The 25,188-nt window shown below is 35.7% G+C and overlaps 1 protein-coding gene across 3 annotated transcripts in view; it reads left to right on the top strand.

Annotated features, from left to right (window-relative positions):
• LOC131049201 (endoribonuclease Dicer homolog 3b) overlaps positions 1 to 25,188 on the top strand; it is a 117,934-nt gene that overhangs the window by 68,309 nt on the left and 24,437 nt on the right. For all 3 annotated transcript variants that reach the window (XM_057983245.2, XM_057983244.2, XM_057983246.2), the window contains exons 14-18: positions 4,136 to 4,351; positions 4,554 to 4,822; positions 10,611 to 10,888; positions 11,020 to 11,576; positions 11,669 to 11,769. In XM_057983245.2, the coding sequence (XP_057839228.2) occupies positions 4,136 to 4,351; positions 4,554 to 4,822; positions 10,611 to 10,888; positions 11,020 to 11,576; positions 11,669 to 11,769 (1,421 nt within the window). The remainder of the gene's footprint in view (positions 1 to 4,135; positions 4,352 to 4,553; positions 4,823 to 10,610; positions 10,889 to 11,019; positions 11,577 to 11,668; positions 11,770 to 25,188) is intronic.

A 25,188-nucleotide genomic window follows, 5' to 3' on the forward strand; every position in this document is an offset into this window, starting at 1 on the left:
CTTGTTCGTTGCCAATAGTATTCCTCCATCTGGCATCAATCCAGATTGAGAACAGCTCCAAATAAATGTATGGATTCTTGCTGAATACAAAACTAGGTTATTTGCCTAGTATGATTTGCAGTATTTTCAGATTGCTTAAGTGTTCTTACATATGAACATTGTTTACTGTTTTATTTCACAGTTGTTGCTATTTATCAATTACTTTACTTATAACTTCAAAACCCAAAAAGAAACAATCCCTTTCTGCAACTTCTGTCTATTCTATAAGATCACTGGAAAATTACAAAAATATAGTATGTTTAATTAAGAATTTACAGCAGCAACAGCAAAAGGATCCATTTGGGATCTTTCATTCTTGGAGGACATTCCAATTTTATTAAGTGTCTGACACCCAACATCATTCTTTAGCTTTAGTTATGCCTCGGCTTGATCAGTTTCAGTTTCAGTTTCTAGTTCCTTGGTTGGGATTATTTTTAATTGTTGCACTAAAGTTATAAAGTACATTTTTCAGTTCAAAATCTTTGGGGCTTATTGTAGCTGCAGTTATTCATATACATATACATATACATACATACATATATATATATGTGTGTGTGTGTGTGTGTGTGTGTGTGTGTGTGTATACATATTATATGCAAAAATTTAAAGAAATATACAAAATTACAAAGAAATATACAAAATTACAAATCTAAATATATTTAATAGTATGCTACTTCGTCATTGATCAATGCCAAATGCCAATTCAATTGATAGTTCAGGTTTTTGCTTTAAAAAGGCAAAAAAATAATAATTTTTAATGTTAAAAGTCACTTTGATGTGACTTAACCGAGCTGGTCGCTTGGGTTCACCCAAGTTCGCGTTCGAGTTCATCGTGGGTCCGGCCAGGGTTCATCGCAGGGACCCTGGGGTGAACCATAGTCGGACCCACGACGAACCCAACATGGACCCGGTTCATACTAGGAGGCCAAAAGCCACAAACCCGACAACTTAGGTTGGCTCCAAGAACTTACAGCCACCATCATTATTTCTCTTTTTAAACAAGTGCTCTCCAAGAATGTTGAAATTCAAAAAACGGGGCATTACACTCGTGCAACTCAATAAATAGAGCCGCTACCTTTTGCAACAAAGACCACTTCAAATTGTGTTAGTGTAATGACCTCTTTGATTTTAAGTTTAGACCATATTACTTTCAAAACATGTTGTAGTTTAGTATTGCAAATATCGTAAAATTCATTGGTGACATACAAGATTTTTATGCTCTTACCTTTGAGCTAAAAGATAGGTTTTCTTTGAGTAATTTCTTTCAGCAAAACATCAAAGAACAAATTGTGTAGTCTATATAGTAGCTCAAAGTTTGATAATAAATTTTGTCTCAAACTTTGTTGTTGTAGTGACATGATTGCTGGTTAATTCTAAAGAGTGACGATATTTAGCTTCTCCTATATTTAAGATAACAACTGCTTAGTGTTCAAAGATGAAGTCTATTGGAAGATTACATTATGTAAAATGTCATGTTTATGATAGTTTCGTATTTAGGGCTTATTGTGTGTGAAATTATTTTATTTTTGTGTAGAACATCAATAGTTTCATTTTATATTTATCATTAATAGATTGCATTGCATTTGCAGGGAAACCCTTGTGAGTACTTTTGAGTAAGCGCTTTATGCTCTTAGATTTGAGTCAGTAGTAATTTTATGCCTACTTGCTATTGAAATTATTGTTCAGCCTACTTGTGTGTTGATTTGGCAAACTGAATTGGTATTAGTCGTTAGTGTAGGGTTTGTATTGCAACCTTTATTGATGTGGATGTTGTGGCTTTATATGCAAGTTGCAATATTGTCATTTAAAAAATCTTGTTTATAAGTTTTGATCCAATTTTCATGCACACAATCTTTCTAGTGTTTGCTTTTTAGCTAGAAAGTGTATGTGTTGAAATGTAATAGGTTAGGCTGTTTGTCAATGTCATAAAATATAAAATCCTTTTGTTTGTTTGTGTGGAAAAACTATTGTGGCCTTGTGCTCTTATGCAAGAACCAAAAGGTAGGGTAGTTTTAGTTTGTGGGCATTGCATGAGCAAAACATAGAAAATATTTTGTGCATAATATGAAAAATTAAAGTCATCTACATTGTTAGAGTTTCAAGGTTTTAGTTTGGTTTTCATGACAAGGGAGCTTCCTAGGCACAAGAAGAAATTTTTGAAGCTGAAATGGTCATTGTCTATACCTATTCACAAAAATCCAGGTCTTTGTATTACAATTATTACGTTCCATTTCAATTATACCTCCCTCGTTGAAGAAGCTTTTGGTTCCAAAAAGGCGTTCATTTGGGACATATGAAATTTCATCCCATTTTTGAGATCTCTATGTATTAGCTTGTGTAGAGAATCCAATAGATAGAACTCTTGTGATTCTGGGAGCATGCTACGATTGATGCTATGGGTTAGTAATAATTAATAATTTGTGCTTGCTTGCTACACAAAAGAAGTGATACAATTTTGTTACATGCTATAGTGAATTTCTCTTGCTTTATTGAGGTGGAATCAGCCTTTCTGAACATTGTCAAATTGATATAAATTCTTGAGGTTTAATCAAATGCATAAACAAGTGACAACAATTCAATAATATTTCCCTTTTGCAAATCCAATAGTATTTTTTCTGCAGCACCATAAATCCCAATGGTTTTTGGTTTGCCCTAATACCAAATTATTGTAAATTGAGAACAAAGAAAGTGCACAAAGCTCTAACACCACAAATTAGTCATTCATCTTCTACATCCTATTTTTACATTCAACAACCTTACATCACAACTTTCAACTACCCAACAACTATCTAACAACTAACTAATAATTAATAACTAACTAGAAAGTAATATATAATAATTTAACATTAACATGGAGTATTATTTATCATATTATTGTATGCCATCCCCTAATAATTCCTAATACGCCCCTTTAGTGCTGACCCTGACTTCATTCTGGTGCTACAGTATAACAATCAACTTTTGTTATATTTGGTTTCTACTGATAATGTATCCAATTACAATGTGCAACTAAAAATTTATTACACGCTTATGGCTTCAAAATCCTTATACAAAATGAAAAATATAAATTAAACTGGTTGTAACCATTTAAATATATTTGTCTTTGGATTTGGAGCTATGAACCAGTGAGGTCACAATTGTAATGTCCTGTTCCTGAACATTGACAACTTGGTGACTATTAGCCTATTCAGTGGGTTCTTGTAGGCTAATGAGTTTTGGTTAGCGAACTCTTGGTAACTGTTCAATCTAGCTACTCACAAGTGAAAGCAACAAACACAAAGGACAATCTTTATTCATCAATTTTAGATAACGACCCTGACTTTAAGGCATGCACAATCATGCAGTGCTATTGATCATCACATATAAACAACCTCTAACACCTCTGTATCTGTTAAAACCAGCTGAGAAGGATGGACTTAATTTATACTGTCCAACGTATTCTATACATCTTTTACTTTCTGAGACAAAATATTTGTCTGTTGGAGCAATGCACTCAGGTAGAAGAACAGTTGCCTCTTATTAAGCTTGGTTGTTCATACTTGATAGGGTTTTAACAATGGAAATCATTGTGTTTGTGTTGCATTTTTTTATTACAGCTCTTTAACTTCTTTGCAATTTCATTGAGATTTGGAAATCCAAGTAGGACACTAGATGATTTTACTTTTTCCATAGTTTCTGATTTGTTTTGGCTGATATTATGGATCAATATATCAGAAAGCAGATTTGGAAATTTTCTATCAATTGTTGTGTCAATGTAGCGAATGTTAGACATTGAAATTACATGCGTTCAAATATAATGGCTAAGGAAAATGCAGCATATTTTTATACACTTTTGGCAGTGCTTGTATACTGGTATTTGATTTTGATAAATATTCCCTTGAGATGTGGCTTGTGTACTTCTGATATATCTCATGAAATATTTGCCTATACAACTTTATGAGCAATGGTTCTTTCTTGTTTATTATGAATCACACGAGAAATTTCTATCAACTGTTTTGTTGACATAACCAGTGGAAGGTATTGTAATTACTTCTGTTTTAGTTTGGTAGCCAGTTTAGATATTGACATGCAACATATCTTTTTGTGGGATGCAAAGTGATAACGAGAAACAACAGCAGCTTTTATTTGATATAATCAAAAGTGAGGAGTCGCTGAGGGAGATGGCTATGGATAGAAATCATACTCCTCGTATTCAAGATCATATAACAATTGAGACAGATGTGTATTTTGTTGAATCTACTGGTGCTACAATTAATTGTGATGCAAGTATCAGTTTCATATATAAGTATTGTGCGAAATTGCCTGGAGATACGTAAGTAACTATCATCATCATGATGCAGCCTATATTTCAGTTTACTTGCAATATTCCAGATTAGTCTTATCTCATTATTAAATTGAGCTAATACTAGAATTTAGTTTTAGTGTATGAATTACAGCTCATGATGTAAAGTTTTGTGGCTATAGTACATGCTGAAGTGTTTGGTATTCTACTAACTCTGAGATAATTGGTTCAGCTATTATTCACCTAGACCAGAGTTTATTTCTAGAAAGGTGGAGGGCTTGTACCAGTGTATATTGAAGTTGCCACCTAATGCACCTTTTCATGAGGTAATTAGTCCGCTGAGTGCAAAACTTCTACATGCAAAGCAACTTGCATGCTTGGAGGCATGCAAAAGTTTACATAAAGTTGGAGCTGTCAATGATTATCTTCAGCCAGTTACAGAAGTGCTGCCTGAAGAAGAAGACATCATGAATTCATACCAAAAAATATGTACAGATGCAGGTAAGAAATGCTTAATTATTTTGTTTTATTGCAAAACAAGAATTCTGTGATAATTTATCTACTACTTGTAGCTAATGAAGCAGGGAAAATTTTACTTTTACATTCAAGTTCTCTAAACTGCTACATGGTTTCTTTTCTTCTCTTTTGTTTTTGAATATTTTTAGACCCCTTTAATTTTTGTGGAAGTTATGGAACAGCTTGAATTAGATGTCAAATTAAATGTGGCATTGAAGGTAATTGAATGTGTCACCTTCAATAGAGTTACATGGTATCAACAACATGCCAATAATTTACAGATTTTTTTGGCATGGTATGCTGTTATGTTTAGCAGGCCCATTGAGTTTTATTAAGAGGATTTACACTTTTATTATCAATTCCTGTTCTTTGTATCTTTCCAGATCTTTAACCCCATACTTTTATTTATTTTAAAATTCTTCACAAGAGGCTGAATATTATGTTTATATTCTTCTTTAACCACAGCACACACCTGCAAGCTGAATGAAATTGTACATTCCCTTACCTGCTCAAGTTTAAGCTCAACCAGACCATCCAATCAATACAATGCTGGATCTGGTGTGAGCATGGTAAGTGAGGGCCTTCTCTTTATGTCAAACCCATAGATTCAATTTGATGGTTTTAGAAATTGTTAGAAGACAACAGGCAACATTACAAGTGATGATGACGTGACTATAACAGTAAGTGATTAAGACTTGAGACTTTATGTAAGTGGAATGCACTGCGACAAATATTGGAATGATCTTATGCAAGTGCCATAGTTTTTCCATGTGTTGATGTGGAAGGGTGAATGATGACTGATGAGTGATCCTTGGTGACAGATAGACATGATGGTACTACCTTAATGATTGGTGGATTAGGAATCAATTGCCTTATGAAATTTCCTAGGAGGTGATGTCCTTCTATTCTTGACTTAGATGCACAATTTAATGTTTTACTTTTAGCATATGAAACAATGAATGATGGCAAGTGCAAAATGGTTAGCATGGATTGGGGGTGAAATTTAAGTTCTGAACAAGGCAGTTAGTGAGGATTTTACTTGGGATGGGACCTTATGGTCTAAAAGCCAGAGTGTGTTTCTAAAACTCAGTTTGAGAATGTGTCGAAGGGCGTACCCAATTAATCAAAACTATGTGCCAAGACCAAATACTTAGAATATCTGCACAAAGTAGCATGAAAAGCTAGAAGTCTAGAGTGTGCACTTTTCATCATTACAATTTGCCCCAATTTGTGCATATGAGTCAATATACTAATGCGGAAAATAAAAGACAAACCAATTGGAGGCAAAATAATTCAAGTCATTATCCAAAGTCAACCCGTGAACTGCACATGTAGTTGAAAGCAATTAACAGTATTATCTCGTTTTAAAGGAGAAAGGTAAGGCATCACAATGTGATAATGGTTATATGGAAAGTAAGCATGAGCATGATAAACATAATAGAGAGCATGATCGACCTAAAGGAGATCATGAATATAATAAATTGAATTTGGTATATCTTGCATGTGAAAATAGAAGGTGAAATATGCACCAACTTTTGGGCAATTATTTATGCATGTAGCTTACAAAAACAAATTAAGCCTTGAGGTGCCAATATCAAATGAAAAGCATGGAGATGCATGTTGTAATGTCCCCTTTCGGGATGTTCCTAAATATCGCCCTAAAAATCACAAGTTTAATTAAAATAAGAAATATAGCTCATTAAGATACAACTTACCAATTAGCAATTTCCTTTCCAACATAAACTTTGGTTTAAACCCTGCAATAATGTTAGTCAACTTTTGAAATGTAATGCATAAGGCCAATTATTTCCTAAGGGTTAGGGTTCCAATAACTTATAAATGCATATATGATCAATTGCACTAATAATTAAATGGAATTCTTTATTCAAATAGAAGATTAAGATTTTCATGATGTATAGGGTTTCCAGAGATGGAGAACGTGGCAAGTCCATTGGAATGTTTACTTTCAGATCTAAGTTAGAGTTTGTCATGCTTTTGAGCAAGATTTTTTTCATTTTAGCTTTTATTGTTGAAAGTGTTGCACTTAAGCAGGTTCTTAATCAAAATTCAGTTACCATAATGCTGATGTGTCTTTTGTACACGACCAAACACGGAATAAAATACCAAGGTATCTTATCCTCTCTTGAACAAAGTTTCCTTGAATGCTAAAGATTTCACCTAAGGATCAATCGAGGCAACTCCAAGGTTCTTGTATATAGGGTCTCTACATGTGGATAAGCTTAGTTGGTCAGATGTGATTTTGCTGGAATCACAAGGGGACTTACGTTTGATGACCTGAGCATTTGATTTACTTTGGATATCATTGGAACGTGGGCCTTTACTGATCCTTGATTTTTAAAAAAAGGAAAAAAAGGATAAGGGTTGGAGAGGAACCTAACTCTAACACTAAGAATGTAGGAGCAATGGATGACCTTTGATGAAACTCTAACTAAGTCTTGCTTTGACATGCTATGATCATCTCCACAAGGTAGTGCGATCTTCTAAGGATAGCTTTATGAGGTTCAGATCACCACTACAAGCATAGACACCTTTAGGTTGATGCATATCAATGAAGAAGCAATAATTGAAGTTAAGCTTAAGTTGAATGATTCCAGTTGACTACGCAAGGCAAGTTTGTAATCAACAAACCGCTAGTAGTATGGATATACAAATTTCACCATTGATCATACAAATTTCTTCCATTCATCTAATAACATGAAATTAAATTTGAGAAGTATAGAGACCATGCAAATTGTAGAATCGACACATAGAATTCACCATTCCTTCAATAAAGTTTACGTGTCTTTTGCAACAATGTCTTGACAACAATCTTTGCCTTCTCTTTCTACTCTACTCTAAAATGCTATCTACTATTGAGCTACTAATTATTGACATCTCTCTTTTGCTAACTCCTAATTACTCTCTAACTATTAACCTTTACAAATGAAGAGCCATGGCTTTATATAGAGAGCCCTTTATAAATTGATGGCTTTGATTGACTTAGAATCTTCAATCTTAGTTCACCCTGATCCACACTTGGCTTTACACAAAATTGAGAGAAAAAGGAGATTTTGGAAATTTCGCTCTGGACCCTTTGGAAGGGTCAGGAGCGAAATTCATGTCTTGAGCTCATTTCTTCATTTTTTCAACTCCAATCCACCTCAAAATGCAAGGACACATCAGTTCACTTCCATCCACGCCATAAGAACCAAGGTCTTGACCTCATCTAAGGGACAAATAGGTGTTTTCAAGAATTTCGCTTTGGTCCCTTTGGAAGGGTCAGGAGCGAAATTCACGATTTAGGACAAAATCCTTCACTCCTCCACTTCTAATCATTTCCTAAGGCAAAAACATGTCAATCCACTTCCAAATATGCCCAAAGAACTAAGATGTTGGCCAAAACAATGAAGGAATGAGGTTTATGGAGAATTTCGCTTTGGACCCTTTGGAAGGGTTAGGAGCGAAATTCACATTCTAGGTTGATTTCACACTTCTTTGATCCAATCCAACTTCAAACTTGATCACACTCACCTCTCCTTACCACTGTCAAGTCTATTTGCCATCTACTTAGCTCAAAATCCTCACTTTTCAATGCCTTAGGCCAAATAGGGGGTCAAATTGAGGATTTCGCTCTAGACCCTTTGGAAGGGTCAGGAGCGAAATTCACCTTTTGGCTCAAATCCTGACTTCATTTTCACATTTCTTCATCCAAACAAGTGAATTGCCTTCAATAATACTTGGGACATAGATTAGTTCATAGTTTTAATCAATGTAGAGTGTCCTATAGAGGAATTCACTCTAGACCCTTTGGAAGGGTCATGAGCGAAATTCCTATTCTAGACTCAATTCACCTTGGATTCGACTGGACTTTGCCTTAGACTCAACCCTTTGATGCATTTCCTTTCATAACTTTGCAAATTCGCTCAACCACTCACTGACTTAGGTGAAATCTTAGGTCCTTTGTGAAATTTCGCTCTGAACCCTTTGGAAGGGTCAGGAGTGAAATTTGACATTTTAGCCTCTTCGTCAGGATTCATATATACTTAATACTTTAAGAAAGATATAAGGAAATGTCACTTATACTTTAAGTTATATTCCATATATATTGTCAGGATGTTTGAGATTGGTTTCGGACCCCTACAGGAGTTATAATGCAAAATCTAGCTTTTGGAGGATTCTTCAATTTTCCAAACTTAGTCAAATTTCAGGATCAGGATGACATTCCAGACTTAGCCAAATTTTAGGACATTTGAAGATCAGGATGACATTCCAGACTTCTCAAGGTGAATTCGCTCTAGCCTTGATGTAAGGGATGGGACCTAGGAGGACATTATGCATTCAACCAAGGTTTGATTTAGCAACTTGAAGTGCGATCAGATAGTACACAAAAACACTAGGAATGATCTAAATTACCCCTAATCACTCAATTGACCCGACTTCTTGAGTAGATCCACCTGACCAAGCAGACCCTGCTATCCTAATGAGCCCCTTGGCGACCCTCCAAATGCAAAAGGTCAATAGACAAGAACCTAGAAGACCAAGAAAACTAACCCTAGAAAGCAAAAGGTAGGGGTCCTCATTTGCAATGGGGGGATGTGTGAATACGTCACAACACATAATCATGCATGTTCACTGTTGTTGGTAAATTAATTAAATAGATCCATTTGCTAATTAGTTTTTGAGTTTTGTTTCGTTAAACTCTTTGCCCATCACGGATCATTACGCTACAAGTATTTCTAGCATGATGGATCACAAAAATAGAGTCAGGTGACTGCGTGATTCACTGTTTGTTGCACTTTGCATTTTACCATGCATGTAGAAATTTTATATTACAGATTTTTGTTGTATATTTTGTACAAATATGTGTTCCTGGAGCTTTAGGACCGAGTTGGTGCAAATTGTATTCTTATATTTAAACAATATTCATAAATTTTTATCTACCAAAATTGGATAACTATAATCATGTAGATATTGATGTTTGGTAGTTAGTTTGTGGATGTTTACTGTAACAAAATATACAGATTTTCATTTTTATGGTTTAAGAATTTGGCATAAATTAAAAAATGTCTATTTTTCTGACAATCCAAGTTAGTTCTGAATATGGGACTTAAGACTATGGTCTAGTTGAATTAAATATCTTTTGATGACAACCAAATAACACCAACTGTTGGCCTTTGATTCAAGCTTAATTCAATTCTTCGACCTAACTATTTTTAGCAAAAATAAATTACATGGATGTTTTTGGACATGTAAGAGTAAATTTAGTAAAATATTCTTTTTCTTTTAGCTTTTGCTATATCTAAAAAATCTGTCGGGCAGTTTGCTTCATCTTGAGAGAATTGAAGGAATGGTTGCTTCTAGATCACAGTAATTAGGATTCTGGTCTAAATTCTATATTTCAATCAGTCAATCATAAACTATGGAGGTACAATGTTGCAATTTTCACATATCATATTTAACTTTAAAAAGTTCCAGTTTCAGAACAGTGTGAAGTTCCATTCCTTGTACAGTGAGCTTCAGTCATTTTATAATTAAGCACTGTTTAGAAGATTGACTATAACAAAGCAGACACAAAACAGTCTCGTAAAAACGGGATATATGTGAATCCTATTTGAGCAAGTAGTTATTTTAGTATCTCTGTCATTGCTTTGTCTTTATATATTCGCAGTTATCAGTGCCATAACATATGTGAATAAGATTGAGAATATATTCCATGACACTAATAATTTTTTTATTTGAACATTTATTTACCTTTTAGTATCTGTGATATAAGGTACAACAAAAAGAAAAGAGTTGCATTCTACCGTTGAAGCAAACACATTGTTTGGTAGCTGGGGTGAAGAACAGAATGTGGTAACTTTGCAAGTCTACAAGCTTGTCTTTTCATCAGACTTCAATAATGAGGAAACATATACCAACTTTGCACTTCTAATCGAAGCGGTTCTAGATGATGACGTTGCAACTGCAGAGATAGATTTGCATCTAACTGCAGGTAGAGTTGTTAAATCAAAATTAGTGCGAAGTGGAGAGGTTAAAATGGACCAAGGTCAGGTATGGACAAGATAACACTTTAGTTTCAAACTTTCAAGTTTTAATACATATTCGGGATATTTTTTTGTAACTAACACAATCTTTTAACTTATCATATGTGGCTGGATTTCGCTTGTTATATTCTATCACAGCTGAAGGATGCAAAGGCTTTCCAGGAAATTCTGTGCAATGGAGTATTTGGTAAGCTTATGCGCCGGAATAAAGGTTCAAAAGGATCAAATATCCTGAAGGAACATAATTTAAAGATCATTGAAATGAAAGACCTATGGTCGAGTTCTGAAATGTACCTCCTCCTTCCACTTGAATCAGAGAAAAGTGGATTTAGTGAAAGTGTGGCAAGCATTGACTGGAAATGCATTAGAAATTGTGCCTCAGGAGCAAGATTATTTAAATTATTATGTACTATTTCTGAGAAGGATAATAATATAAGGGAAGCTCTACAGGACATTTTGATGGAGAGGACAACTCTGTTGCAGTGTGCAGCGGGTAAATCAGAACTTATTAGTTTGGCAAGTGGAACTTGTGGAGCTTCCGAGCTGATAGATAAAGTGGTTATTACTGTTCACAGCGGAAAAATATACTCCATTGTAGAAGTTATTCATGACAAAACTGTCATGAGTCCTTTCCCTGGGTATAGGAATCACAAAGCAGATAACTATGGTAGCTACTGTGATTATTTCAATAAAAAGTAAGTATTTCTAATTTTTTGGTGACTTAACACTCTTGCAATGAAGTTTATTTGAAATTTTCTAAACGTGGTATTGTGTGATGAATTTATAGATACGGAAAGAAGTTGAAACATTTGAATCAACCACTTTTACGGGTGAAGCAAACTCATCGGCCTCACAATCTTCTTACCCATCAGTCAGAAAAGTTAAAAGGTTTGAGAATTCCTTGCTAAGAAAACTCTATTTCTTTTTTGTTTTTTTTCTTTCTCAAGATAGAGGTTGTTACATAAATTGCTGTGATTGGATTGGATGCAAGCCAGCCACTTGAAATTTGTTAGTCAGAGCTTATTTATGCAAGCAGACAATGTTAACAACATAATTATGTTTTTGTCGTCTCTTCTTATTAATCTATTTTTAAGTTTGTGTTAGGTTTGCAGCACGCTGCTGTTTGATTTATGATGCATTATTTTATATTAATCTATTGTATGGTTGATTGTTCTTTTGTTTTGATTAAATGTCTTTAGTTTTATCTGTTTGTGTGAATTGTGTGCTTATTCAATATCAAAATTTGAAATGCGTGCTTTATGTCTGAAATCTCTATGTTATGAGGATACATATGCATGGATGGAAGTGGAACGTTGTTCTGAATACTCAGTATCTTTGTGAAAGTTGGACAGTGATAAACAGAAGTAAATAAGGTAGTAAAGCTTTCTTAAAGATTGAAGTCAAATAAGGGCACAAGAAGCAGATTGCTTTTAGAATCTTAGAATTTTATGTACCAAAAGGGTTGCCAAGAAATTTCCAACATAGACTGCATTGATAATGGAGTGCATATACCATTTGAAGTCAAATAAATTTATATAAAAAAATTAATATCCTGAAAGTGAGTGGTTCCAATTTAAGATGCTGAATCTTCTAAGTGAAGATACTGAAAAAGCGAGACAATCTGAAATGTCCCCTACTAGGTTTAGGCCTGTTTTAACCATAATTAGCCTATTTCTATGTGCTTATAACTTAAACTAATTAATTAGGAGACAATTCTATCTTAACATGAATCAAATCAGTGATATTCCATACTTCAATCAATTAATTTATTAATAAGTAAATTGTTCATCTATCTTACATCCATAGTTCTTAATGCAAGTGTCAAACCAATTGTAATGCTCCTTATTAGGATCATCTCCTTTCCAACTTAACAGGAAAACATATTCTTTTTCCTGATATTAACTTAAGAATTCTTTAGATTTATATTCTAATATGTATTTGTCAGATCAAAGCATTATTTCTATATATATATATCTCTATATTTATTTATATATGTATTTATATTTTTATATATATTCATATATTTCCTTCTATTTTCAGATATTATTAATGACTGCAGACTAGTTACTCGATAGTATTGTAATAATTTATAATTATTATATCATTATTAATGTTCATAATATTATTAAAATTCTGCATAGGAACATCAGCGGCCTTCTATATTAATCATCCATACTAAGCACGTCCCTATGCATACCTCTAAGGACGAGGAGGACACTGCCTCTAACTTAATAACAGTTCTGATCTGATTCCATCCATTCGATGGTTGCAGATCCTATATATTCATTCTTCCTTCCCTTACTGAGCATCTAACTAACACTGGGCTTTTTCCTATCCTTGCTGGATGCCTAATAATATTAGTTATTAGTAATAACTGTGGCTGTAAAGGCAGACAGATCTGACATGCGTCGGATCTGGTCTGCCATTATATGTAAAATGAAATATGACTCATACTTATTGCAGTCTATATTAATATTACTATTAGATTCAGCATACCAACATTATCGGGCTTCATATATATGGCATACGTATTAAGCACATCCCCTAGGCATACCCCGAGAACAAAGATGTTACTGCCCGTCCCTTCCTGTTCGATTGGACAAAGTCTCATGGCACAATTTATTATTTATTTAGATAAATTGTCTCTAGTAAATTTCAATGCTCTTTCTGATTTGGAATACCTTTAAATCATGCGTCCCTACTTGGCTAGATTTGTAGCTCGTCTGAGCACCACAGATCTATATTCAATATTGAAAACAAAATCTTCTATGCCTCTCTAGGATTGACGTCCTCTTCCTCTTAATATGTTGCGGAATGTTCTTCATCAGTAGACGTGTCTTTTAATACTCATCGGTTGCTTCCTTTTCATTATAATCATTTCTCCCTAATTCGTTTTTAAATAGCTGTGGAAAATTTTATTTCAAATGTTTCTACAGAAGCTAGTGCAAATTAGGCATAATTTTGAACCCATACATTTGCAGTGGTTTATTGAAGTCAACTTCCCTTTGGCCCCATATCTTTGTGTGGCAGCAAGTTTATCTTGGATATTTATTGGAGCTATTAAGTTTATAGGGTCAAATTAGTGAAAACCTGTTGCTGTACACAAAGCAACTTCTTAATATACACTTTGTAGATGACACAACTTTAATACTCAAGCTTAAGCAACAATCAATTGATAGTACATTTCTTTGTTTGGAAACTATTTATATAGTATTCGTTGTAGTGGTTAATGAGGTGAAAATAGAAGCACCCATGACTGAACCCTTGAGCTGGATTATTAGATAATGGAAGATTTTGAAACTAGGTTAAATTGTTTTCTGTTTAGGTATTTCTTTTGGTTTACATGCTTGTGTAGGTGATTGATGGAGATGGATAGTGCCTAAAGTTGTGACAAAATGACAATTTTGGCTCGGCCTTTTGTGAAAATTATGGTTTTTTGATGAAATCCTAGTAGTAGGGTGCATATTCTATTCTTCTTTACGAATCATTTAAAAATACCCTAGAAATCATTAGAAAGGATTCCAATGAAATTGATTTGGTATAATTATGGAGGGGAGAAGGAATTGATTTCTTTTTGTTGGCACAAGGTGTATGTATTGTTCCTTGGTAACAAGGAGGCTTGGGCTACCATATAATAAGGCTCATAGATCTTTGTAAGCATATTGCTAAAAGTTGTGGCATGGGTAACTTCTTCGCACATATTTCTTTTTCAACAATTCCTTACAGCATGTCACATTCAAAGATCTGTGGACCTTTTTCACCTTTCTAATATTGTTTGCAATGCCAATTTGTGGCTTTCTCATTTTCTTGGTTGGCAGTTCGAGGTGTATATGATGCATGGGACTTTGGCTCAATGTCTATCAGGACCCATTACTCACTTTGCGGGCAAGTTGAACTCTTACCCATTATTTCAGATAAGGGATTCGAAAGAAAGAAAGATTTCATTAGGGAGACCTATGGAATTACTGGCTACAAAAGTGGCACCATTCTTGTGAGCTCAAAAGAGTTTGAACGCTCACTATGACACATAAATTAGCATTTTAAGAAATGTGAAGATGCCTGAATTTGTTTTTAAAAATCCTAATTTACTGGTTGGGTACATGGTTTGGTATGGGAGGCCACTACCATTTTTATCTAGGTTTAACATGACTTGGTATGTCCATACTATATAAAAAAAAGTAATGCTAAAACCACAAAAAATCAGCCTTAATTGGCATAGTATGCTCAATTAAATATGGAATAGAGCTGATAATTTATAAATAAACATAAATGTTGAAGATGAACCAAAACAGTTTATGTATGTTTAAAATACAACAATGCTGTAACAAGCTTCCTTATTTACCCCTTAAATTTTTTCCTTTCCTATTAACGTCTCAATGGTTTAACACTCCCAGATATTGTCTAACACTGGGCACCTTTACTGAATGCAATCTCCAACATGCCATTTTAACAACTAATTTGCAGGTTCCTTCCTTGTCAGTAGTATAAATTTTGCAAGATGTTTATGTTTGTTGTAGGTGAATGTTTTGCAATTAAACATGTTTGTCACAATCCTTTGAAAGCTTGACACATGGCTCAAACAAGGAAAAACTCAACACATACAACTCAAACCAAATATTTCATTAAATCTGGAGAGATTACAGAGCATAGGTAGTTTTTTCTAACCTTCTCATAATGCTGAGATTAATAACAGAATGGTTGCATCAAATCTGAAAAATAACAAGAAATCAGGACAGCTGCTCAAGCTTAACTGAAATAAGTGATTCTCTACGAGCAATGAGGGACTCTTTGATGAAGACCAGAAATCACCATGGCCCACTTGAGCAGTCCCAACTCTTGGCACAGGTCTGAACGATGCAGAGTCAGCAACAGTAGTAAAAGGTGGCTGGAAATTGGCGTGTATGATGAGTTCTGCCCCACAATATTATATTTTCTGCTCCAACAATAATTCCCAAGTTCCCATGGCTTCTCCTTAGGGGCGGTCAACACATATGACTGAGAATTAGACTACAACCCAAATGCTCTCATTACCAACTATCCAGTGACCCATGCATCCAGCTATTTCTTTCTTTTGTCTTTCTTGTGCTTGTCTTGTTTGACAGAGACAGTTGAGCCGATATTTCCAGTACTTAAATTAAATCTTTCACATAATAAATAATCTCCAACGTGAAGGTATGCAATAATGGAATGACCCAGCTTGACCTCTATCGTATTCGACCTATTTGCCTTTGTCCTCCAGCTGTCCTCAAGGAGCTCGACCTCTCCCAAAAAATCACCCTACAATCTGAAGATGCAAAGAAATAATCCACTGCCGAAGACCCTTTATCGATGATTATAATCGTAATAATTTCCATCCAAATCGCATTCCATAATATAAGAACCACAAACACTTAAACTGAGAAATTAGCACACCAAAATCGTGGTATTTATTTCACAAATTTTCTGTAATTTAAATCCAAAATCTGCCTCCAACTGAGACAAGCAAACCACCGCCCTGCGATGATCTTTCACACCCGAAGACAATGACCTCCAAGGAAAATAAGCTCTCATAGAGCTCTGCAACTTGAAACCTTGATTCCTTAAGCCATCTCTTCTCTTGTACCCGATAATGCTTCCATCGCCCCCAAAAAACTATTTCTTTTCCCTCCTTTACACACCAAACCCAACTATCGCATTGATATGGCCTCCCATACACACGCCATACATAAGGAGGAATTACTATTATTTCTTTTAATTTTGATGGGGTCCACATATTGCAAGAGGGAAATGAAATAATATCGAACTCCCCTTATGATGCTTAAAAACATAATTCCCTTACAAAATAACAACATTAATAGATATTAACATATTTCATCTATTTTGAATTTGGATTGTTAATTTTAAGCAATCAGATATTAATTTGAATAATCAAGTTATAACAGAACAGTAACAGCAATAAAAACACAAGACAAGACACACCAATACCCTGGGAAAACCTCCCTCTTAAAGTTGAAAAACCTGTTGACGTGTATTTTGTACATTGTCGAACACAGAATAAAATACCCAAGGGTACCTTATCCTCTCTTGAATAAAGCCTCTGATTGCTGAAGATGTCGTGAAAAAGGATCAATCAGGATGACTCCAAGGTTTTTTGATGTAGGATCTCTACGTGTGGATAAGCTCTCTGTGGTATGATGTGATTTGCTGGAATCACAAGGGGACTTACATTTGATGATTGAACGTCTGATCTGCTTTGAATATTGCTGGAACATAGGCTCTTACTAGCTTTGACTTGAAAAAAAAGGAAAAAGACGAGGGCGAGGAAAGGATCTACTTCTAATACTAAGAATGTAGGAGCAATGAATGATCTTTGATGAAATTCTAACTAAGTCTTGTTTTGACATCGCAGGACCATCTCCACAAGGTTAGTGCGATCTTCGAAGGAAAGCTTTATGATGTTCAAATCATCACTGCAGGCATAGACACCATCAGGTTGATGCATATCAATGAAGAAGCGACAATTGAAGTTAATCTTAAGCTGAATGATTCCAGTTGACTACACAAGGCAAGTCTGCAAACAACAAACTGCTAGTAGTATGGATATACGAATTTCACCATCAATCAAGCACATTTCTTCCATTCATCTAATCATCTACCATCTAGGATTGAAGATTCAACAAGAAACGACACACTTCACCATTACTTCAATGAAAATGGAGTTTGTTTACAATCAATGGCAACAATTTCTTGCCTTGTCCTCCTATTCTATTCTAATTGCTATTCTATCAACTAGCTAACTACTCTCTATCTACTAACTGCTTCCAACTCTCTCTCTATTCTATCTTTCTTCTTTAGAAATGAAATGCCAGGGCTTATATAGTGCCCTCAATACAATTCGATGGCTTAGATCGATTTGAGATCAATGGCCAAGATTCAACAATGAAAACCCTAATTAGGGTTTGTTACAACCATTACATAACATTTAATGCTTGACCAATGATAAAATTGTATTGCTTGGACACATGTCCTCTCTGGAAAATTCCACCAATGAATAGCCGGGGTAGGTACATAGAAGTTTTTGCCACCTCCCATGAGTTAGGTACATTGAATCTGGACATGCTGAGGTGGACCACACTGACTGGAGAAGTGATGACTAGGATGCCACCTCATTTGACACTTGGTTGATACTCAATTTGGTAATGTTGAGAAGTTAGCCTTAATTAATTCTTCTGGAACTATCTGCTTCTTCAACGAACCCTTTGCTTTGACTTCTTGTGTCCTTGATTTGCAGGATGATGATGTACCTCGCCTTGGAACGCTGGATTGGAAGAGGTCGTCCTTGTTGATGTTTGATTGAAGAAAGCCATCCTTGTCGATGCTAGGCTGGAGGAGGTCGCCCTTATCCTTGCTTGATCTTCTTGGAGGAGGCCGTCCTTGATCTGGCTTGATTTTCCAACTCTGGGATCTCCATTTGATGCCTACACAAAATATTAAAGTTAGTCTTTTGAGCATCAAACCTTAAAGTATGAAATTTAAGACCTTTCAAAGGTAAAACTTAAGATATTAATCTGAAAAAAGCCATGATGAATCAAGAATTACACATTAATAATGAATGGAATTTGGATCTTCAAGACTTAGATTTTACGAAATTGCAATGGGATCACAATAAGTCTTGAATAAGAACTTCAAAAATGATTCTTCATACCTCCTCTTTGATTGCTTAACTACAAAACCTTGAAAAATGAAGGAAGAAGACCGGATTTTGATGGACAAGCTTAGATTACAGTCGTCCCTTGGATGAAGTACGCCTCCTCTAGTTTGAAAAAGAATAAACTCCACTAGCCTCTTCAAAAATCTGGAAATTCGCCTTCAAATGTCTTCAAAAAATCTGGAAATTGTCCTCCAATCTAGCAAGAAATTCGCCTCTCCAATAGCCTTCAAGATGGATTTCACCCTCCTTAGTCTCCACACTTTCGCACTTTAGAAGGGATGAATGAATGATTTGAACTTGAAACAATGCCCCCCCTATTATATAGAGCACTCACCTTCCTTCCTCCAAGAGGCCGACCTAGCAAATAAGCCTTAAAATAAAATATAAAAAAAAACACTAAGAAGAAGGCTGACTTGATAAATAAAGACAAAATAATGCCTTGTGCGCTCAACTTTTAATTTTTTATATTTCACAAAAATTTAATTTTAAATGCCTTTATAGAAATTCGATTTTTTGAGGCCCAAAATTAATTTATTAAATGCCAATTTAATTAATTTTTTCAAATATTTCGAAGTTGGCAAATTTGGCATCTAATGCGATTTGGAGGATATTAACGCCCAAGTAGAAAATAGTGAATGCCAATAACTTCGCTCTGGTCCCTTGGAGAGGGATAGGAGCGCCTTTTCACTTTTGTCCTCAATCCTTCATTTTTTAATTGCCAATTCACATTGTGGGGCTAGCAATGATCCCTTTCATCCCTTCAATGCATGTTCAACTCGTTTTTTGCAAGGCAAAATTGATGTTCTAGAGATTTTCGCCCAGGTCCTTCAGTGAGGGACAGGAGCGCCTTTTGCATTTGGCCCAGGATCATCAAGTTTTTGGAGTCAAACCTTTGTTCATCATGATTTAGAAGACCTTTCCAATCTTGCTCAACTTTGCCTTAGCATAATCTCGGAGGGAAATTGTTGATTTTATAAAAATTGCCCTGGTCCTTCAGTGAGGGACAGGAGCACTTTTGAGTCCATTGCGCAAATTCTTGATCATATCAACCTCAAATTACCCTCAAGGCGTAGAACATCATTCCCCACTCCTCCTTGAGTCCTGGAAACAAAAATAGCATTTCAAAATGTTAGGTAAATGGGCATATTTGGAAATTGCGCCCTGGTCCCTTGGTGAGGGACGGGAGCACTTTTGCCAGTTGTCGTCAAAATTTGCAATTCTCTCATCTCAATTCCACCTCAAGGCATTTTAAACATCATTTCAAATTCGCGCCTTGGCTTAGATTTGTCCAAACTTGGCGAGAAGGACTGGATATTAGGTTTTTCGCCCTGGTCCCTTGGAGAGGGACAAGAGCGATTTTGCAAATCCAAGCTTATCCGTCCTTTGTTAGCCTTCCAAATTATATTCAATGGATAAATCATGTTTTCCTTGGTCTCTTCAAATCATAAAATTGTCTTGATCCTGCAAGAACAGTGCAAATTTGAAATTCAAGCTCCAGTCCTTCAGTGAGGGACAGGAGCGAATTTTGTCTTCTAGGCCAAAATGCTTCACTTTTCACCATGAAATGTCTTGGCTAAGGAAGATATCATCTTGTTACACGCCATGAATAAGAGTTCAAGTCCAAGAAAGGTCTAAAAATGTGTATATAAAGAAAATCGCTCTGGTCCCTTGGTGAGGGACAGGAGTGCTTTTACCTTTCTAGACAAATACTCCATCATTTCATTGTCTTTGATCAAGTCTGGATACTCTATCATGCTCATTTTGTCCTCCATCATGCCTTTGATGTCTCAATTTGTCCAAACAAGGTCAGGAATGGCTCCACTAAGCCTTTTCGCTCTGGACCCTTGGTGAGGGACAGGAGCGATTCGCCTTGGACCCTTGGAGAGGGACAGGAGCGCTTTTCGCTATGGATCCTCAGTGAAGGACAGGAGCGAAATTTGACTTTTTGAACTCTCTATCAGGATAATTTTTATGGAATATAACATTTAAGTATAAGTGACATTTCCTTCTATCTTATACTTTAAGTTATATTCCATATATACTTTCAGGATGTTTGAGAGTGGTTTCAGACCTCTAGGAGTTATATTGCAAAATCTAGTTTTTTGAGGTTTTTCAGTTTCCAGACTTAGTCAAATTTCAGGATCAGGACTTTCAGACTTAGTCGAATTTCAGGATCAGGACATCACTCAAGCCGGACTTGCTTATCCATGTGATCCCCTGGGCGACACTCAAAATGCAAAGGCTAACTAACAAAACCCTAAAAGACCAAAAAAACCAAACCCTAAAAAGCAAAAAAGCAAGGGTCCCCATTTGCAATGGGGCGATGTGTGAAAACGTCACAACAAAACCCAGCCACAAAGTACAATATGTATTATCTCAAATGTAGGCAATTACAAGGCAAGTGTGCTTATCTCAGGTTGCTGTTCAACCAGCAAGTTAGCAGATCAGAATTCCTCTTATATGATAATGGAGATTGCAGCCCTTATCATCAACATCTAATTCGCACAAGGCAAGTCTTCATTAACTTCGCAAGATCTTGATAGCATCACCTAACAGACAACCTTCACACAATGGATGAGGAGCAAGTTCACACGAGAGAGGGAGAGAGATCGCCAAATATTGGAGAACAGATTACAAGTGTTGATGATGATTACAATAACTTCATTTGCTGTTGGTTTTATATCCAACTTTTAGCGCTTAATACATGAAGTCGGCTTGCTTGTTTATTTATTTAAATTGCATTGATATTTTACAATTTACATTTTACTTGCCTCCACGTTACATTTTTGGGTCCAACCCAAAAGTGCCTCCACGTTACACGTTTGGGTCCAGCCCATTTATTTGCCACCACGTTACATGAGAGATAATACATTTGACTTTAACAATATTAAAGTGCCATAGTCAGGTATCCGAACTAGCTATTATTTTCAACACTCCCTCTTAGCTAGAGTGGAGAACTGCCACTTGTCATGATCCATTCATGACTCTCATCTTGCATTGCCTGCAAGGATGAATGTATAAGCTTCATAGGGTATACTTGCAAGAAAACACATAAATATCATGAACTCATTTCATGATGTCCATCTTCCATTGCTCGCAGAGGATGGATCCACCTTGCATTGCCCGCAAAGGGTGGAGGAGGTCTTACACCTTATTCTTCTCCCAGAGAAGGATACAATGTCACCTTGCATTGCCCGCAGAGGGTGGAGGATGTAAACTAAATTGCATCACTAAGATTGAGACTCCTTCTCAATCAATGTCATCAGTGCTAGAGGCTTGGTGAGAACATTTGAAACCTGTTCATCAGTGCTGATATATTTCAGCTAGATGGCACCTCTTTGTGCCATATCACGATCATAGTGATAATGAATTTCCACATGTTTTGACCTGTCATGAAACAGGAGATTATTAGACATTTTAATACAACTCTGATTATCATAATAAATAACAGTGAATTCCCAAGGTTGTCCAAACAACCTAGCAAGAAGCTTGCGAAGCCAAACATCTTCTTTAGTTGCCACACTTGAAGCAATGTATTCAGCTTCTGTAGTACTTAATGCAACTGAGGACTATTTCCTACTGGCCCAAGAGATCATAGCAGAACCCAAGCCAAAACAAATTCTTGATGTGCTTTTCCTGTTAGTAATGCTTCCAACCCAATCAGAATCAGAGTAGCCTTCCAAATTGATTACTGTGTTGATTGGATACTTTAGTCCATGGCCAACTGTTCCATGCACGTATCTCAGGATGTGCTTGGCTGCCACCAAGTGGACATGCTTTGGCTGGTTCATGAATTGGCTAAGTGCACTCACTGCATAGCAAATATCTGGTCTAGTGTTGACTAGATACATCAAGGATCCAATCAACTGCCTGTACTCCGAAGGATATGCAAAATCAGAGTTAGATGCAAAAATACTCAACTTCTTCAAGTTAGTTTTCATAGGAGTAGACATAGGTTTACAATCCATCATACTGAATCTTTTCAATATATCAATAGTATATTTACTTTGACTTAGAATAATTTCATTATGTCTTTGCCACACTTCTAACCCTAGAAAGTAATGCATTAGACCTAGATCCTTAATTTCAAATTCAGTAGCTAATTCTTTCTTACACCTAATGATGAGACTATCTTCACCACTTAGAAATAAATCATCCACATATAAAACTAGAATTAGCATTTCACCATTAAATACTTTAAAGTAAATGTTAGGATCAACATCATTTTTATAAAACCCTAAACTAACTAAGTACTTATCAATTCTTTCATACCAAGCTCTAGGAGCTTGCATGAGGCCGTAGAGAGCTTTCTTCAGTCTGCACACATGAGTTCCTCTATTATGAATCTCATAACCTTCAGGTTGTTCAATATAGATTTCTTCTTCAATAACACCATTAAGGAAAGTAGTCTTTGCATCCATCTGATGTAACTTCCAACCTTTGGCTGCAGCGATAGCTATAATAGTTCTAATGGAAGTATGTCTAACAGTAGGAGCAAATGTTTCTTCATAATTTATGCCTTCCTTTTGAGAAAAACCACGAGCTACAAATCTAGCTTTATATTTCTCTATACTACCATCAGCAGCATGTTTAATTTTAAACAACCATTTGGAAGAAACAACAGACTTCCCTTTAGGTCTAGGTACAATATCCCAGACATCATTCTTGATGATGGATTGATACTCTTCGTCCATAGCTAACTTCCATGTTTGTTGGCTCATAGCTTCTTCTATGCTAGATGGTTCAGCCTCAATGATGTTGCACATCATTGCAACATAGTTGGAGAGTTTCTGAGGTCTCTTACTTTCTTTGAAAGTGCCACTAGGAGCTGCAAACTTTTTTGCATCTTGAATTGTTCTTCTAACCCAAAGTGGTGTCTTTTCTTGCTAACTGCAATATCTCTAGGTCTATCAGTTGGAACCAGAGGCTTAGGAGAATCATCATGCTCAATAGGTTCAGGAGGCTCAATAGACTCCCTCTGAATCTCAGGGTTAGTATCAATATCCATATTTTGAATATCATTGACTTTTATCATTATCAATAAGAGAACCTTTAGATTTAGATTTCTTGAAAGCAATATTTTCTTCAAAGGTAACAACCCTACTTACCTCAATATATCTTTGACCGGGAATGTTGATACGAAATGCCTTGGAAGATTCACTCTATCCAACAAGGATACCCTTCTTCCCGAAAGGCTCTAACTTAGTCCTCTTTTCCTTTGGCACATGAACATAGACAGGACTTCCAAAGATCCTTAGGTGGCTAATATCTGGTTTGACTCCAATGAAAGCTTCCTCGGGAGTTATGTTCCTTAGGACACGATGAGGGCATCTATTCTGAATGTACACTGCAGTCTTGGATGCTTCAACCCATAAGAAGGTCTGCAAGTCCTGATCGTGAATCATAGCTTTGACAGCTTCAACAATGGCTCTATTCTTTTGTTCAACTACACCATTTTGCTGAGGATTGTAGGGAACGCATAACTCCCTCTTAATTCCTGTTTCTACACAAAAGTCATTGAAGCCACTTGAGGTGTATTCACCTCCATTGCCAGATCTTAACACTTTAATCCTTTTACCAGACATATCTTCAACTAGAGCTTTAAATTCTTTAAACCTACTTAACATTTCATCAGATTCTTTAGATTTTAGAAAGTAAATCCAAGTCTTTCTAGAAAAATCATCTATAAATGTAACATAGTATAGAAATCCGCTAGGTGAAGGAACAGGCATGGGTCCACATAGATCAAAATGAACAAGTGCTAATTTTTCCTTAGCTTAACTTTCACTTTTATTAAATGGACTTTTAGTGTTCTTACCTAGTGCACAACCTTTGCAAGCATCATCATGAAATTGATTAAGTTTAAGCATACCTTTAACCATCTTTTCAAGTCAAGGAAGTGCCTGATAGTGAAGATGGTCGAGCCTTCTATGCCATAGTTTGCTAGATGGTTGAGCTTCATGAATGAGTGCTCGAATAGGGTTAGCTGAAAGCTTATACAAACTATCATATCTATTTCCAATAACACGAGCAGATTTAATACTAGATTTGTTAGGCCATGCAAGTACTTTACCCTCAAAAAATGCTATTTGATAACCTTTATCTTCTAGGGCAGAAATAGAAATTAAATTCCTCTTAATTCTAGGAACAAATAAAATATCACTAAGATACAAGGACATGCCAGATTCTAAATTTAAAGAAGTGCTACCAAAACCTCTTACCGAATACTGAGCATCATCATCAATTACCACATGAAGGTTGGACTCTTTCTCCATCAAGTTTGAGAGATGCTCTTGATATCTCGTGATGTGTCTAGATGCACCATTGTCTATCAACCAAGTGTTACTATCGGTTGGCACATTACTAGACAAGGCAAAAATGAAGAGATAGTTTTCATTATCCTCTGAGTTTGCAACTTTATTCAGGTTGGCCTCTCCTTGCATGGGCGGATTTTGACATTCTTTGGCATAATGTCCAAACTTGTCGCATATGAAGCAACGGACACGTGAAAGATCCCTTGGCTTCTTCCTTGAATCGTAAGCAGGAGTTTTGAAGTCTTTATCTCTTTTGAAGTTCTTCTTCTTCCAATGGCCTCCCTTTCTTCTAACATGTTGAGA

The sequence above is a fragment of the Cryptomeria japonica genome, chromosome 5 (genome assembly GCF_030272615.1).
Source record: "Cryptomeria japonica chromosome 5, Sugi_1.0, whole genome shotgun sequence".
Classification (NCBI taxonomy): Eukaryota; Viridiplantae; Streptophyta; class Pinopsida; order Cupressales; family Cupressaceae; genus Cryptomeria; species Cryptomeria japonica.